At 39.6% G+C, this 15,364-nt stretch overlaps 1 protein-coding gene across 1 annotated transcript in view; it reads left to right on the top strand.

Moving 5' to 3' along the window:
* The window catches only part of DNAJC13 (DnaJ heat shock protein family (Hsp40) member C13), a 242,223-nt gene that overhangs the window by 105,868 nt on the left and 120,991 nt on the right, over window positions 1-15,364 (top strand). The window contains exons 13-18 of the mRNA XM_040433922.1: window positions 1,215-1,314; window positions 4,487-4,594; window positions 5,083-5,238; window positions 5,784-5,840; window positions 12,881-13,002; window positions 14,076-14,151. Of these exons, the coding sequence (XP_040289856.1) occupies window positions 1,215-1,314; window positions 4,487-4,594; window positions 5,083-5,238; window positions 5,784-5,840; window positions 12,881-13,002; window positions 14,076-14,151 (619 nt within the window). The remainder of the gene's footprint in view (window positions 1-1,214; window positions 1,315-4,486; window positions 4,595-5,082; window positions 5,239-5,783; window positions 5,841-12,880; window positions 13,003-14,075; window positions 14,152-15,364) is intronic.

Genomic DNA, 15,364 nt, shown 5'->3' on the forward strand with positions numbered 1-15,364 from the left:
GGCTACTTCCAGCAGGATAATGCACCATGTCACAAAGCTCGAATCATTTCAAAATGGTTTCTTGAACATGACAATTAGTTCACTGTACTAAAATGGCCCCCACAGTCACCAGATCTCAACCCAATAGAGCATCTTTGGGATGTGGTGGAACGGGAGCTTCGTGCCCTGGATGTGCATCCCTCAAATCTCCATCAACTGCAAGATGCTATCCTATCAATATGGGTCAACATTTCTAAAGAATGCTATCAGCACCTTGTTGAATCAATGCCAAGTAGAATTAAGGCAGTTCTGAAGGCAAAAGGGGGTCCAACACCGTATTAGTATGGTGTTCCTAATATTTTTTTAGGTGAGTGTATATCCGTACACTTGCAGAGGCTGCAGTGAAGGTTATTGGTTTTATACATTCAAGTGGTTCAGCAAATGGCATTCTTAGTTAAAGGGGTTGTTTGGACTTTTAATATTGTTGACCTATTCTCAGGATAGGTCAACAATATCAGATCGGCGTGCACCCTAGCTGATCAGCTGTTTGAGGAGGAGGGCGCAGTGTACATATTTTGTCTCCCTTATCTCTTCCGGCTCACCATTGCTGTCTATTCCGAATCAGCAGCGAAGAGGAAGAGAAAAGGGAGACGGCATGTGCACACTGCATGCGCTGTTTCCTCATGCAGCTGATCCTGAGGGTAGGTCATCAATATTAAAAGCCCAGACAACTCCTTTAATACAATGGACTTACTAATGCATTGTGATTTGACTATATGACCTCCTTTGCTGGCTTGATTTTTTTTCATCACATTATACACTGCCTTTTTCCATGGTTGCAGTCACCATGCAATCCATCAGTGGTGGTCGTGCTTGTACACTATAGGAAAAAGTGCCAGCCTCTTTGTTGGCCGGGACCATGGGAGCGGACATAGGCATGCATGCGCAGAAGCTCCCATCCCAGCCACCTCATATCTGTGCTGCAGCAGTGGCCGTAAGACCTGGATATGAGCAGTGTATAATGTGGAGGAAAAATGAATCAAGCCAGCAAAGGAGGCAATATGAACAATAGCAGTACATTAGTAGGTGCCTTGTATTAACTTTGTCTACACGATAAAGAGGTTGTCTCAATTCAGCAAATTGCATTAAAACAGAACTGTTTGCCTCATCTCATAGTCTACTGCATACATCGTCCTGTGACTATACTGTTAATGCTGGTTTCCTTTGATTTGAAGGTTTCGGGAACGCCTGGGAGTAAAAGTAGTGAAGGCCCTTAAGAGGAATAATGATGGTGTGACCCATGCTGCTATTGATATGCTTTGTGCTCTTATGTGTGTAAGTGTTGGCATGTGCTCCCTTGTAGTGAACTAAACAGCAGCATATACCTGTATAGTGCTAAGATGTTTGATTTGCCCATTTCTGACCATTCTGAAATATGACTCACTATGGGGTTGCTAATTTTGATAGGGAGGACACCTAAGAGGTGTATGAATCTACATTTAGTGTGCATTTTGCAAAAATCTGGGGGGAAAAAGGGATTATGGTCCCTTTGACTTCTGATTTTGTAATATAGTGTAAATAGTTTTATCATTGGATATAGAGTGCCCGCAGCGTATCCCTGTTTACACGGGGCAATGTGCTTCTGAAAACTGATGATTTTTGTTCCTCAAAAAAGATGCAGTCAAATGACAGATCTTTGATCAGTGGACATACGATGGGCATTTATCTGCCTCGTTATCAGCCTGTTTAAAAGGGCACTTAGGTTTTTGTCCACGGATTTTACGTGCTGGGAAGAACTGTGTAGCCTGCTCTTCTAATATCCCCCCACACCCCAAATAATGTTATCCTGATGAATTCAATGTAAAGGTCCCTTTACACGGGACGATAGAGCAGCAGATTGCCGGAAAGGAAGCGTTGTTTGTCAACAGCAGATCATGTTTACACAGCACAATCTGCTGGCGACCAACGACTATTTTTGTGTGCGCTCATTCATTTGGTATATTTTCACCACCAGGTGATCGCTAACGCTACTTGTGAACGCTCGTTAGCGATTATCTTTAAGATTCTTAGCCTGTGTAAAGGGCCCTTTAGGTTTAGACTACTTTCACACTAGCGTTTTGGCTTTCTGTTTCTGAGATCCATCATGGGCTCTCAAAAGCGGTCCAAAACTGATCAGTTTTGCCCTAATGCATTCTGAATGGGAAAGGATCCGCTCAGAATGCATTAGTTTGCCTCCGTTCAGTCACCATTTCGCTCTGGAGGCGGACACCATTTCGCTCTGTCCGCGATGTGGTGGCGGAGCAAGACTGATCTGTCCTGGCACACAATGTAAGTCAATGGGGATGGATCAGTTTTCTCTGACACAATAGAAAACAGATCCGTCCCCCATTGACTTTCAATGGTCTTCATGACTGGTCAGTCATGGCTATAGAAGACATAATACAACCGAATCTGTTCATGACGGATGCATGCGGTTGTATTATGGTAACCGAAGCATTTTTGCAGATCCATGACTGATCCGCAAAAAACGCTAATGTGAAAGTAGCCTTAGATGGATTTGTCAAATCCCTGTGTTAGAAAATTTTCTAATAATACTGAATGTGTTTATGCTGGTCTGATGTTTAATAGCATGTGATGGAGCATAGCGAACTTCCTTTTGCAAAGCTTTTCCATGAAATTAGTTATACTTTTTTTTTTTTTTTGTCTGATTCTCAAGAAAAAATGTGTCAGACATAGAAGCTTGTCTCGGAAGCAGCTTGAGCTGGGTCTGAATCTCCTTTAACCCCTTCAGAACCCCTAAATTTTGCGTTTTCGTTTCTCACTCCCTGCCTTCCCATAGTCCTAACTTTTTAATTTTTCCATTCACATAGCCTTATAAGGGCTTATTTTTTGTAGGACAAGTTGTACTTTCTAATGGCACCATTTACGGTTGCATATCATGTAGTAGGAAGTGGAATTTTTTTTCCAAATGCGGTAGGTTTTTATTTTTTTACACTGTAAACTATGCGTTAAATTGACCTGTTATCTATAATTTTTCTTGCGTTTTAATACTGAAAAGAAAATTTTAAACCTTTTTGAGGAAGAAAAAAATGTTATAATCATATTCTGACCCCTATAACGTTTTTGTAGTTATGTGTATGGGGCTGTGAGGCCTAATTTTTTGTGGGACAATCTGTTCTTTTCAGTGATACCAATTTGAAGTGTGTGCGACTTTTTGATCAACTACCTAATCTTTTTTTAATAAAAAGTGAAGTGACAAAAAATGGCAAATTGGCAGTTTTTATTTTTTTCCCCATTACGCCATTTGCCGTATGCCATTAATATTGTTATATTTTAATTGTTTGGGCATTTTCCGCACACGGCGATGCCCATGATTATTTTTTTTATTGGTTAAGTATTTTTATTTTAAGGAAAGGGGGGTGATTTGAACTTTTATGTTTTTTTTTATTTTTTTTTATATTTTTAAAACCTTTTTTTTTAAGTCACCTTGGGTGACAATAACTGCCAATCATTAGATTGCCCCTTGTGTTCATTGATGGCTATATAGCCATCATTGAACACTTCATTTACAATATAACAATACAATGCTTCCACCTAGTGGCCTGTATTGGTATATTCCTGAAATACACTCCGAAGCCTGCCTAAGGCTATTTCAGCGATGTAACGGGTTTCCCGATCTCAGTCGGGGAACGCTGTTACTCGAGCGGAAGCGCGTGATTTCCGCTTCCGGACTGCAAAAATGCCGTGGTCACATTTGACCTTGGCATCTGAAGGGTAAAGGGCCTTATAACTGATCACATACATGTGCGCAGGTCTCTGCTATTTAAAATAGCAGAAACCCGGCTGCTATGGCGCCCACTGCATGAGCGAGTGTGCGCCATATCTAGAGACCGACTCCCGCCGTACATATACGGCGGAGGTCCTTAAGGGGTTAAAGAGAACAGTCCTGTATGGAGACTTACTGGAATTACTCCGTGTTATGGAGACTTATTTGGCAATGTTCCATGGGAAACGAATATGCAAAGAGTTATCTTCCAGCAAAGAGCACCATCTCATCAGCAGATCTTGGGGAAATGAAGGGTTGAACATGCTGGATTTCTTTTTACTTTGGGCAGATAAACCACCACAAGAGGTTCTTGCAGCGGCTTATTCCTTTCTGCCATTCACAACATATCTTATGGGAATGGCCAGCTGTAATCAACATTCTCACAAATGTGAATTTGCAAGTGCAGATTTGCTGTGACTGCAGAAGAAACAAGTAGCAGTGGTTGTTGACCTGCTTGCTGATGGTTTCTGCACCCCAATTACACTGCAAATAATTTAACTTAACTGAAAAAAAAAGAAAATTGCACCCGAAGCTATATTACACATATGTTAGACTTTGCGTTTGCAGAATACACCCTATGTGGAGTTCTACTTTGTAGATTTTACATAATTTAGACTGGCTTTTTTTTTCTCTCATTTTAAATGTTCTGTCTCTACCATGCCCAATGTTTTTCATTTCCAGCCAATGCATGATGACTATGACTTAAGGCAAGAGCAGCTGAACAAAGCATCCCTTCTTTCTTCCAAAAAGTTTCTGGAAAACTTACTAGAAAAATTTAATTCTTATGTGGTAAGTAAGCATTGCGGAACATACAGTATCTAATTCACATTAATATACAAATTATTAATATTAATATACAAAGCTCTACGTAAATAAAAAAAATAAAAAAAGTCTAATAATGATTGATCACAAATGCGCCTTTTTTAAAGGGGTTGCACAGCCAGTAGATATTGATGACCTAACCTCAGGATAGGTCATCATTATCTGATTGGTTTTGCAACTCCCAGCAGCTGTTTGAAGAGGAGGCGGCACTTGTGCCTGCGCTACTTCCTTTTCAAGATTACCCTGCGCATTGTCTCGGAAGTCTCAGCAGCGCAGTGTAATTACAAGTGCTTATTCCAGTCTCTTGAATGGGATGAGCACTTGTGATTACACTGCGTCGCCGCTACAAACGTGACAACGCACAGTGTATTTGTGACGTTCCAGCATTAGCATTTTTATTTGATGTTTAGATTTTTTTGTGAATGTCGTATCATTCTTTTTTTTTCTGATTTTAGAATTATGGGACTGGAGCTTTGGTTCTCAGTTCACTCTTGGATTTCCTCACTTTTGCCCTCTGCGCACCCTACAGCGAGACAACAGAAGGGCAGCAGTTTGATATGCTGCTTGAGATGGTAGCATCAAATGGTAGAACACTTTTCAAACTCTTTCAGGTACTTTGATGATTCTATAGTTTATGGCTCAGATTTTTAACCTTGTAATAAGTTACGCACACACTGGGGAATAAAGATCACTTTAATGGAAGAAAACACAATTGTATGGGTTATCTGTACCTCCGGTTATGTATGCCACTATGGCTACTGCCAGAAGTTTGAAGGCGGGGGATACGACGGGGAATGCTGGTGGTGCAATTGGTGAGGCATTGTGGCAGCAAATATAACTGGAGGTACACTTTAAAGCAGGGATGCTCGATCTGCGGCCCTCCAGCTGTTACAAAACTACAACTACCAGCATGCCCAGACAGCCTACTGCTGTCAGCCTACAGAAGGGCATGGTGGGAGTTGTAGTTTTACAACAGCTGGAGGGCCGTAGGTTGGGCATCCCTGCTTTAAAGGAACAGACAGAATTGATCCTGAGACAGGTTTGGCTTATTTTGACATGTGTATAACCACATATATAGTCTATTCACGCAGATTATTTTTGTATCCATCAAATGTTTTAGTTGTTAATTTTGAAACATGTTCTTGCATTTTTGTAGCACCCTTCCATGGCTATTGTAAAGGGAGCTGGCTTAGTAATGAAGGCCATCATAGAAGTAAGTCTATCAGTGTTATAATATATGCCAATACATGGAACTCTTTTAATCCCTTAGATTAAATATTTATAGATATGAATAATTAAGTAGAAAACTATTATTGCATCATCTACTATGTTGTTGGGTTTGTGATGCGTTGTTATGTCTTAAGCAAGGCATAATGGTGTATGAGGCAGGCATTTACATGGAAATGCACTGCACTAGGCATAACTCGGCACATGAGCTACTCGTCTATGCCCCCCAAATCCATAGGCAGGGCTGGTACCCTGGTTTATGCCCCCCAAATCCATAGGCAGGGCTGGTACCACTGCCCTTGGTTCTCCCTGTGAAGGTACACATTTGCCCTACTCCAGATTGTATACACAGAACTACATCTCCCAGAAACGGTGACTCTCTCCCAGTGGCTAGACCTTGCTTATCCCTAGATCAGGGGTGCACAACCTGCGGCCAGCGACCCTTGATATCATTCTGTGTGGCCCCCAACCATCTGGTGACAGACATGTATGTCTGTCTTGTGGCTACTCACATGCATTTTTATGTATTCTCCCATTAGACGGGAATTCTGGATGTGTAATTTATAGTATATACTGTGTGTACAATATGCCATAAATAGAGTATTTCAGTTTGTAATACCCCTTTAACTTTTATTTTTAGCCCCTGGAATTCCTTCTGTCTGACAATGTGCCCCCCAACCAGAAAAGTTTGTGCACCCCTGCCCTAGATGCACCCTATTAAAGGGATTGTGCCATAAACTACTCTTCACTCTAAAGTGTATTTTCATCAATTACTCCCATTCCTCCTTGAAATTTTTTTTTTTTTTCAATTTACCTAATTTGCAGTTTTCTCTTATCCACCATGCTTACATTTTACTTCTTGGTTCATAGTGTCTGCTATCCCATCATGCCTTAGGGCATTGAGATGTGTCCTGACATAACTTTAGAATTTTAATAAATTGTGGTATTTGGTGAAAGTGATATAACAGAGATATATGTGTTGGGCGGGATACATTTATATTAGTGGCACAACCCCTTTAAACACCTCTGTGCAATCCATCCATAAATGGTGAACTAATTAGAGGAAAACTGGCAGCTTGCTAGTAAAATAAAATAATTGGGTCACCAGAGCAATAACTTGGCCATAAAGGCTATGGACACCTTTGAGGCATTTTTTTTAATGATTGCATTTTACTCATTTTGGGCAAAAAATATTTTTTTCAGATGGTCTTTGTTATAAAATGTAATATATATATATATATATATATATATATATATATATATATATATATATATATATATATATATATTATTTTTAATTTTTTTTTTTTTTTTATAGATACAAGGGATAAAAATCTGTCTGTTTGCAGAGTATCATTTCCCAGTGCAGCCAACTCATGTGAAGTCTTATCTCTTATTCGTTCTAAGGCTACTTTCACACTCGCGTTTGGTGCGGATACGTCATGGATCTGCACAAACGCATCCGCTTACATAATACAACCGTCTGCATCCGTTCAGAACGGATCCTTTTGTATTATCTTTAACATTGCCAAGACTGATCCGTCTTGAACACTATTTTTAAGTCAATGGGGGACAGATCCGTTTTCTATTGTGCCAGTGACGGGCAACATCCGTGCAGCGGGCCGTCCTTGACGTCAATTTTTTGGCGGTGCGAAACAACGGAAAGAAACACCACGGAAGCACTCCGTAGTGCTTCCAGTGTTCCGTGACTCTGTTCCGCATCTCCGGGATTGCGGACCCATTCAAGTCGTGTGCATGAGGCCTAATACTGTATGCAGCAGGAGCTCCGTGCAGTATTAGAATGTATTGGCTCTGATGAGCTGAAGTTCTTTCTTTGCGAAGTCTTGCGAGACTTCGCGCATTAACTTTATAAATTAATTTGTACTGTAAAAAAACATTTTCCATTCCCAAACTCTGGTTCGGTTCCAAATGGTACCTTGGAACCGAACCTGAGTTCGGGAAATATAATAATTTGTATGGAATGGGTGCCCCAACCAATATAGACACACCCAGTCTATAGAAAAGGATCAATGTAACGTATAGGGTGGTTGTGCACACCTCATTTGGAGGGGTTCACTAGCGTATATAGAACAAATTCCTAATGTATAATAATTACAATTTTATTCCAATAGGTTAAAAAACAGATGTATGACAGTATCCAATGTACAGGGAATTTCAGAGATATTCAACAGTACGGACCAAGGTCAGATGGACCAAAATTAATTGGACCAATAATAATTGGGGTCTCCGTAATGAATATCTCTGATAGTCCTCAAGTGGCTGTGTAGACCTCTGACAGTTCAGAAAAAATTAAATAAAATATTATTATAGATTAAAATATATAGAGTAAAAAATGTAGCGACACTCTTCAAATAGGTATAAACATTAGCCAGAATTAATCAATATAGCGATCAAAAATTCATCCCCAATTGGACCAAATGGAAGCAATAGATAGTATATCCGCAATGGGACCACAAAGAAGAAACACAAATGTGAATGTGTAATAAATGTGAATACATAGAAGTGAGTCCACCGAAATATTATAGTAAATTCATAGAAGTGAGTCCACCTTTAAGAAAATCAATTAGAATCAATTAAGAGAAGACCTAATGTTTAGGTATAAGGTATTTCCACCTATATATGGAAAGTTCCACCTGTAGAAAAAGGGAGGATTCCACCTCTATATGATAAAAAACTGTATGTAAAGATTCCTCCAATGATTACTTCATCCACAGCGGAATTGCAAAGGTTAAAATGGAACAAAATAGTTCATCCACTGTAAAAAAAAACGGCATTATCTATTGTAATAGATGGATTTAGATGTTTCCAATTATGTGACGATGTGTCACTTCAGTATTGTAAATGAGGTATCATATATTAAAATACATGTAAATCCATTAGCGATTGCTGCAGCTTTCAACGGTTCCTGCAATTGTATAGGTAATAGGGCTAGGAGGTAATGCCCTTACTCACAGTTCGATGTCTCAATTGGGAAACAGCCGCAGTATTGTAGTAAAACGGAAGGTCGGCTAGTGTACTACGTGTCTGCCACAGATATTATTCTTGGAGTCCCGGTGTTTAGAGCAATAAGCTGGTAATGTCTAATAAAAGAAAGTCAGTCATGTAGTTCTTTTGGATACTATTGAATACTTGCGCTCCAGGTCCTTGTAGTGTTGTGGGTCAATTCACACCTGTTTCCAATGCGTTAAAGTGAAGAACCGCGCTGCCTAAACAAGGAATTTTTTCCACCGTGCTATAACCCCACCGAGTTGATACAGGATAACAGTGCTTCCCAGCTCTGGATTCCAAACGCACCTCCTGGATTCCTCTGCAGGGCACCAAAAATCACACCATAGTGAAGCACTTCAAATGCAGGTAAAAAAACTTGTGGTTTATTATACTCACAAACGAGCTAAAATATATAGCATATATAAAATCCTGGTAGTAACACTCCACTGCCCGACCCGGGTTTCGCACTCAAGCTTCGTCAGGGGCGAAATCTTTTTCAGGGGCGAAAAAAGTTTTTTTTTACCTGCATTTGAAGTGCTTCACTATGGTGTGATTTTTGGTGCCCTGCAGAGGAATCCAGGAGGTGCGTTTGGAATCCAGAGCTGGGAAGCACTGTTATCCTGTATCAACTCGGTGGGCTTATAGCACAGTGGAAAAATTCCTTGTTTAGGCAGCGCGGTTCTTCACTTTAACGCATACATTGGAGAGGGGGCAACCATATTCTTAGGATGTCCAGGTTGGAATCCAAAAGAATATATGAGCTGGGTACCCTCCTCCCCAAGGGACTTAATGCTGACCTTGAAATTTTCGTGTTTTTTATGAATCGACCATTGATGTGGTACGCTCTTGGTTGATGCGAAATAGCAGTCAGGCTGTTTTTACCAGCACTGCTATCTCTCCTCGACATTTAGCGACCACATCCATATCCCTATCAAATACATATTTCTTCACAGTAGACGCCAACTTTCATTTATCCATTAGAAAATTATATATACTATCCTGTATAGAATTACCTTTTTATGCATATATTTGCAAAAGATTCTTCTGTACAATTTAAATAAATCGCATGAAAAACGCAATGGCTTAAGCCATACTGTGAAAATCTTCATAGCAATTAATTTTGAATGATTACAGCACGGACATATAGATATATATATTCACGTATTATTATGCACTTATATATTATATATAATTTTTAATAGTTCATTTTTATATGTTTATACTACTACTATATACGTAATATTGTTCATTATTTGGAAAAATCTGCAATATTACCGATTATTTGAATAAATCTGCAGGATTGCCCACTATTTGAAAAAATTTGCAGGATTACCCATTATTTGGAAAAACGCAAGGCAATTCTGTTATATAATATCCACAACAAAGACAATAATACTAATGTCAATGGAAGATTGATAGAACATTGATTCCATACCAGCTTTTCCATCCAACTGAGGATACTAATTGAATAAGACTATATAAGTTCCGTTATACTTGGGGGGTCTCCTAGCCACTGAGGAAGGAGACTGAGATCTCTGAAACGCGTATGGTGAGGACCCCCAACCAGACGCCATTCATCATTATTGAGGTTCTGTTAGAGCGCTCTAACCTCTACTATTGAAGCGGTACCTGATACTACGAGCATTTGGACCCTGCAACTTTGATAACGGCTCCAGATCAGAAGGAGACGCCGGAAGAATAGAGCACCGCCAGAGCTGTAGGCACCTGGGACGCCGCGGCCACAGGCACGTACAATACTAGCTTATTGCTCTAAACACCGGGACTCCAAGAATAATATCTGCGGCGGGCACATAGTACACTAGCCGACCTTCCGTTTTACTACGGTACTGCCAGGCTGTTTCCCAATTGAGACATCGAACTGTGAGTAAGGGCATTACCTCCTAGCCCTATTACCTATACAATTGCAGGAACCGTTGAAAGCTGCAGCAATCGCTAATGGATTTACATGTATTTTAATATATGATCCCTCATTTGCAATACTGAAGTGACACATTGTCACATAATTGGAAACATCTAAATCCATCTATTACAATAGATAATGCCGTTTTTTTTTTTACAGTGGATGAACTATTTTGTTCCATTTTAACCTTTGCAATTCCGCTGTGGATGAAGTAATCATTGGAGGAATCTTTACATACAGTTTTTTATCATATAGAGGTGGAATCCTCCCTTTTTCTACAGGTGGAACTTCCCATATATAGGTAGAAATACCTTATACCTAAACATTAGGTCTTCTCTTAATTGATTCTAATTGATTTTCTTAAAGGTGGACTCACTTCTATGAATTTACTATAATATTTCGGTGGACTCACTTCTATGTATTCACATTTATTACACATTCACATTTGTGTTTCTTCTTTGTGGTCCCATTGCGGATATACTATCTATTGCTTCCATTTGGTCCAATTGGGGATGAATTTTTGATCACTATATTGATGAATTCTGGCTAATGTTTATACCTATTTGAAGAGTGTCGCTACATTTTTTACTCTATATATTTTAATCTATAATAATATTTTATTCTGAACTGTCAGAGGTCTACACAGCCACTTGAGGACTATCTGAGATATTCATTACGGAGACCCCAATTATTATTGGTCCATCTGACCTTGGTCCGTACTGTTGAATATCTCTGAAATTACCTGTACATTTGATACTGTCATAGATCTGTTTTTTAACCTATTGGAATAAAACTGTAATTATTATACATTAGGAATTTGTTCTATATACGTTAGATGAACCCCTCCAAATGAGGTGTGCACAACCACCCTATACGTTACATTGAGTTCGGGAAATGTTTTCTTACAGTACAAATGAATTTATGAAGTTATTACGCAAAGTCTCACGAGACTTCTCAAAACAAGAACTTCGGATCATCGGAGCCAATACATTCTAATACTGTACAGCGCTCCTGATGTTTCATCCGAAGTCGATTCTCTCATTCCTAATTATGAGGACAGGAGATCAGAGATAAAACTTCACATGAGCCTTGGCTGACTATACTGAGAAGTGATACTCTGCAAATAGATGTTTAACCGGCAGAACAATTTTAATTAAGACCAATTTAAAAATTATTTTTAGCCCAAAGTAAATAAAATGCAATAAAAAAATTGCCCTGATGGTGTCTGTAGCCTTAAGGGCCAAAAGGCAGATCACTGGTGCTATTACTTAGGGATCATGCACACGAACGTATTTTATTTTCGTGTCCATTCCGTTTTTTTGCGGACAGTATGCGGAACCATTCATTTGAATGGTTCCGCAAAAAAAACGGAAGTCACTTCGTGTGCATTCCATTTCCGTATGTCTGTATTTCCCTTCCGCAAATTTTTTTTTTACATGCCCTATTATTGTCCCCATTACAGACAAGGATAGTACTGTTCTACTAGGGGCCAGCTGTTCCATTATGCAAAATACATAATGCACACGGATGTCATCAGTTTTTTTTGCGGATCCGTTTTTTGCGAGCTGCAAAATACATACAGTCGTGGGCATGAGCCCTAAGGCTGAGTTCACATCACTGTTTAGCTTTATGTTCTTCTTATCTGTCAGAAGAAGGAAAATAAAGAAAAAAACGGATCATGTATTTTAAGCATCCGTCATTAAGCATCCTTTTTAGCCATTTCCATGTGTGTGCACATATGTGTATAAATGAGCATAATTGATGCTTAAAATACAAGATACATTTTTCCATCTTCATCGGTTATGTTTTAAGATTCCTCACGCCTATCCTGTGATATGGTCAAGATTTTGTTTGGGTGTGTTGTACTCAAGACACATCTGTAGGGAGCTACTGTGATTTAGTTTTTTCAAAAACTATCAAAACAGCTTGTGTGATAGAAACTGTTAGAATGATAGTTGTTCATTGAAGTGTAATTGCTACGTTTTTTCTAAATTCTCATTTGGCGCAAACATAAGCGTGATCATTTTAGTGGCAAGACAATTCTCATGGCTCAAAATGTAATAAATTATTACAGTGATATATTTTTTATCATCTAGGAAGCAGACAAAGAAATTGCAACAAAAATGCAGGAGCTTGCTCTCAGTGAAGGTGCCTTACCGCGACACTTGCACACTGCAATGTTTACAATAAGTGTTGATCAAAGAATGCTCACAAACCGGTGAGTATGTGTAATATTTCTGACAATATATTAATTATACTTAAAAGATCACTGAGCTTTCAAAAACTTTTGAGATGTCAAGAAGGAGACAAGAAAAGTGCTCACATATCTCGCTCTCTTTCCTAGCTGAAGATGAAAAACTTTGCCATGAGCCCATAGACTTCTATTGACCCTGTCTTGTGCAGTGAGGAGAGAGAGAGAGCGCAATATGCAAGCACTTCTTTCTCCTTGTTCTAGCGATCAGTGGGAATCTCAGCACTCAGGCCCCTACCGATCAAAACTTTTCATATGTCAAGAAGAGAGAGGTGTTCACATATAGCCCGCTCTCTGCTCCCTGCAGAAGACAGAATTGAGATGGACCCATAGACTTCTATTGAACCCGTCTTCTGCTGCGAGGAGAGACCGTGCAATAAGCGAGCACATCTGTCCTCGTTCTAGCGATTAATGGAGATCTCAGCACTAAGAGCCCCACTAATTAAAACCTTTGATATGTCAAGAACGAGAGAAGTGCTTTCATATTGTGCGCTCTCTCTTTGCTGCAGAGGACAGAATTGAGATGGGCCCATAGACATCTTTTGAATCCGTCTCCTGCAGCGAGGAGAGAGAGTGTGATACGCAAGCATGTCTTTCTCCTTGTTCTAGCGATCAGTGGTGATCCCAGCACTCAGACCCCCACTGATCAAAAATTTTGATATGTCTCAAATTTTTGTAAACTCAGTTACCCATTAAAGCCTAGCCTTGGAGGGCCTGCCTTGCAAAAGATTTTCAGTGTAGCATTATATAAACTAATGTACAGTGTTTCTTAAAATAATGAACATGAATGTACATAAAGTACAGATTTCTGGGTACATTGCAGTAAAAGCTGTTCTTTGCCATGTCTATCCCATTTTGTATTGTTAAATGAGGACAGACCAAATGGGTGGCAACCTAGATCATGTGTGTGTCATTATGGTGGGCCATATTTGTACCATGATGTGATTAAAATGATCCAAACCAATTACATTTTTGGTTGATTCGGTGTGTTATCTGTTTAGAACTAAGCAATAAAATAGTGTTACTTTTTCTCCTCTCAGACAGCTTAGTAGACACTTAGTTGGCCTATGGACTGCAGATAACATGACATCTTTACATTTGTTGAAGCGCATTTTGGTAAGTTAAGAATGAGAACAATGTTTAGATGTAAAAATTGTGTTGAAAACCAATAAAAAGGAGAAGTTGCGTTTCATTAGTTTCTTATATCCAGTCAATTTCAATAGTTTATCAGGAGTTTCTGAAACCGTGGGCATGCGACAGTTGTACTGCTTAATCATTGACAATATTTGTGTAATGAAAATCTGACGGAGCTAGACGAGCACTGTACTTGGCTATCCACATCCGTCTCATAGAGTATGAATGGAGCTGCAGTGTGCATGCCTGACTATGACTCGATTCAGTTAGGAGACTCAGGACCCTTGTGATCGATGGAAGGCGTCCTGGCTGTATTTCCCCCAGTGATCAGACATTTTTTTTTTTTTTTTTTTTTTTTTTTTTCCTGTCCTAGAAAAGTATGAATAAATTGACACTTGCATGTGTCCCTGTACAGTTTGACACTGTCAGTACAATCTGTCCCCCAGTTCTGTAGTTTTGGTCTACAATACCTTTTGGTGCTGTAGATTCTAGTAGAAAGCCAAGGCCCAATGGGGTGTAGACTAGCTGTGCTCTGTGGGTGGCATCTGCAGCCTTATACTGACACTCTCTAGTCATAGAGGACAGCGGTCAGAGCGATGCACAGACCTAGTATGATCTGACGTGATGTAACTTATCTCGTGAGACCAGGCTATGAGATGACCAGGTTCCAATGTTTGTCAGCATTCAAAGCAGAGGACTGGAAGCTGGTCTTCCCACAACTTGGTCTCGTGAGATTAGTTACAGTATAGGTCATGAAGTCATGCTGTTTTTCTGCATCACTCTATGATTGGTCAGTATTAGAGCACTGATGTGGACACTGCCCATGTATTGGACAGATGGTCTGTGCCCCTTTTGGATATCTCTATTAGCATATAGAGTTCCAAAAGTTTTGGGGGCATAACTACAGAGCGGGGGGGGGGGGGGTTCGATTGTAAAATGAAAAACACAACAGTGATCAGAGGAGTAGGTGGAATAAATGCATGTAAGCCATGTTGATTACAAAAACAGGTCCTTTTAAGCATGCTGGAGGAAGTAAAATTCTATTATTTTCCTAAAGCTAAATAAATGAATATGAAAATTCATGACTACATTCACACGACCGTATGTGTTTTGCGGCCCGAACAGTGATCCGCAAAAAATACGGATGACGTCCTTTTGGCATCCGTATTTCATCCCTTCGTTTTGCTGATTCATT

This window comes from Bufo bufo, chromosome 5 (assembly GCF_905171765.1).
Source record: "Bufo bufo chromosome 5, aBufBuf1.1, whole genome shotgun sequence".
Taxonomy (NCBI): Eukaryota; Metazoa; Chordata; class Amphibia; order Anura; family Bufonidae; genus Bufo; species Bufo bufo.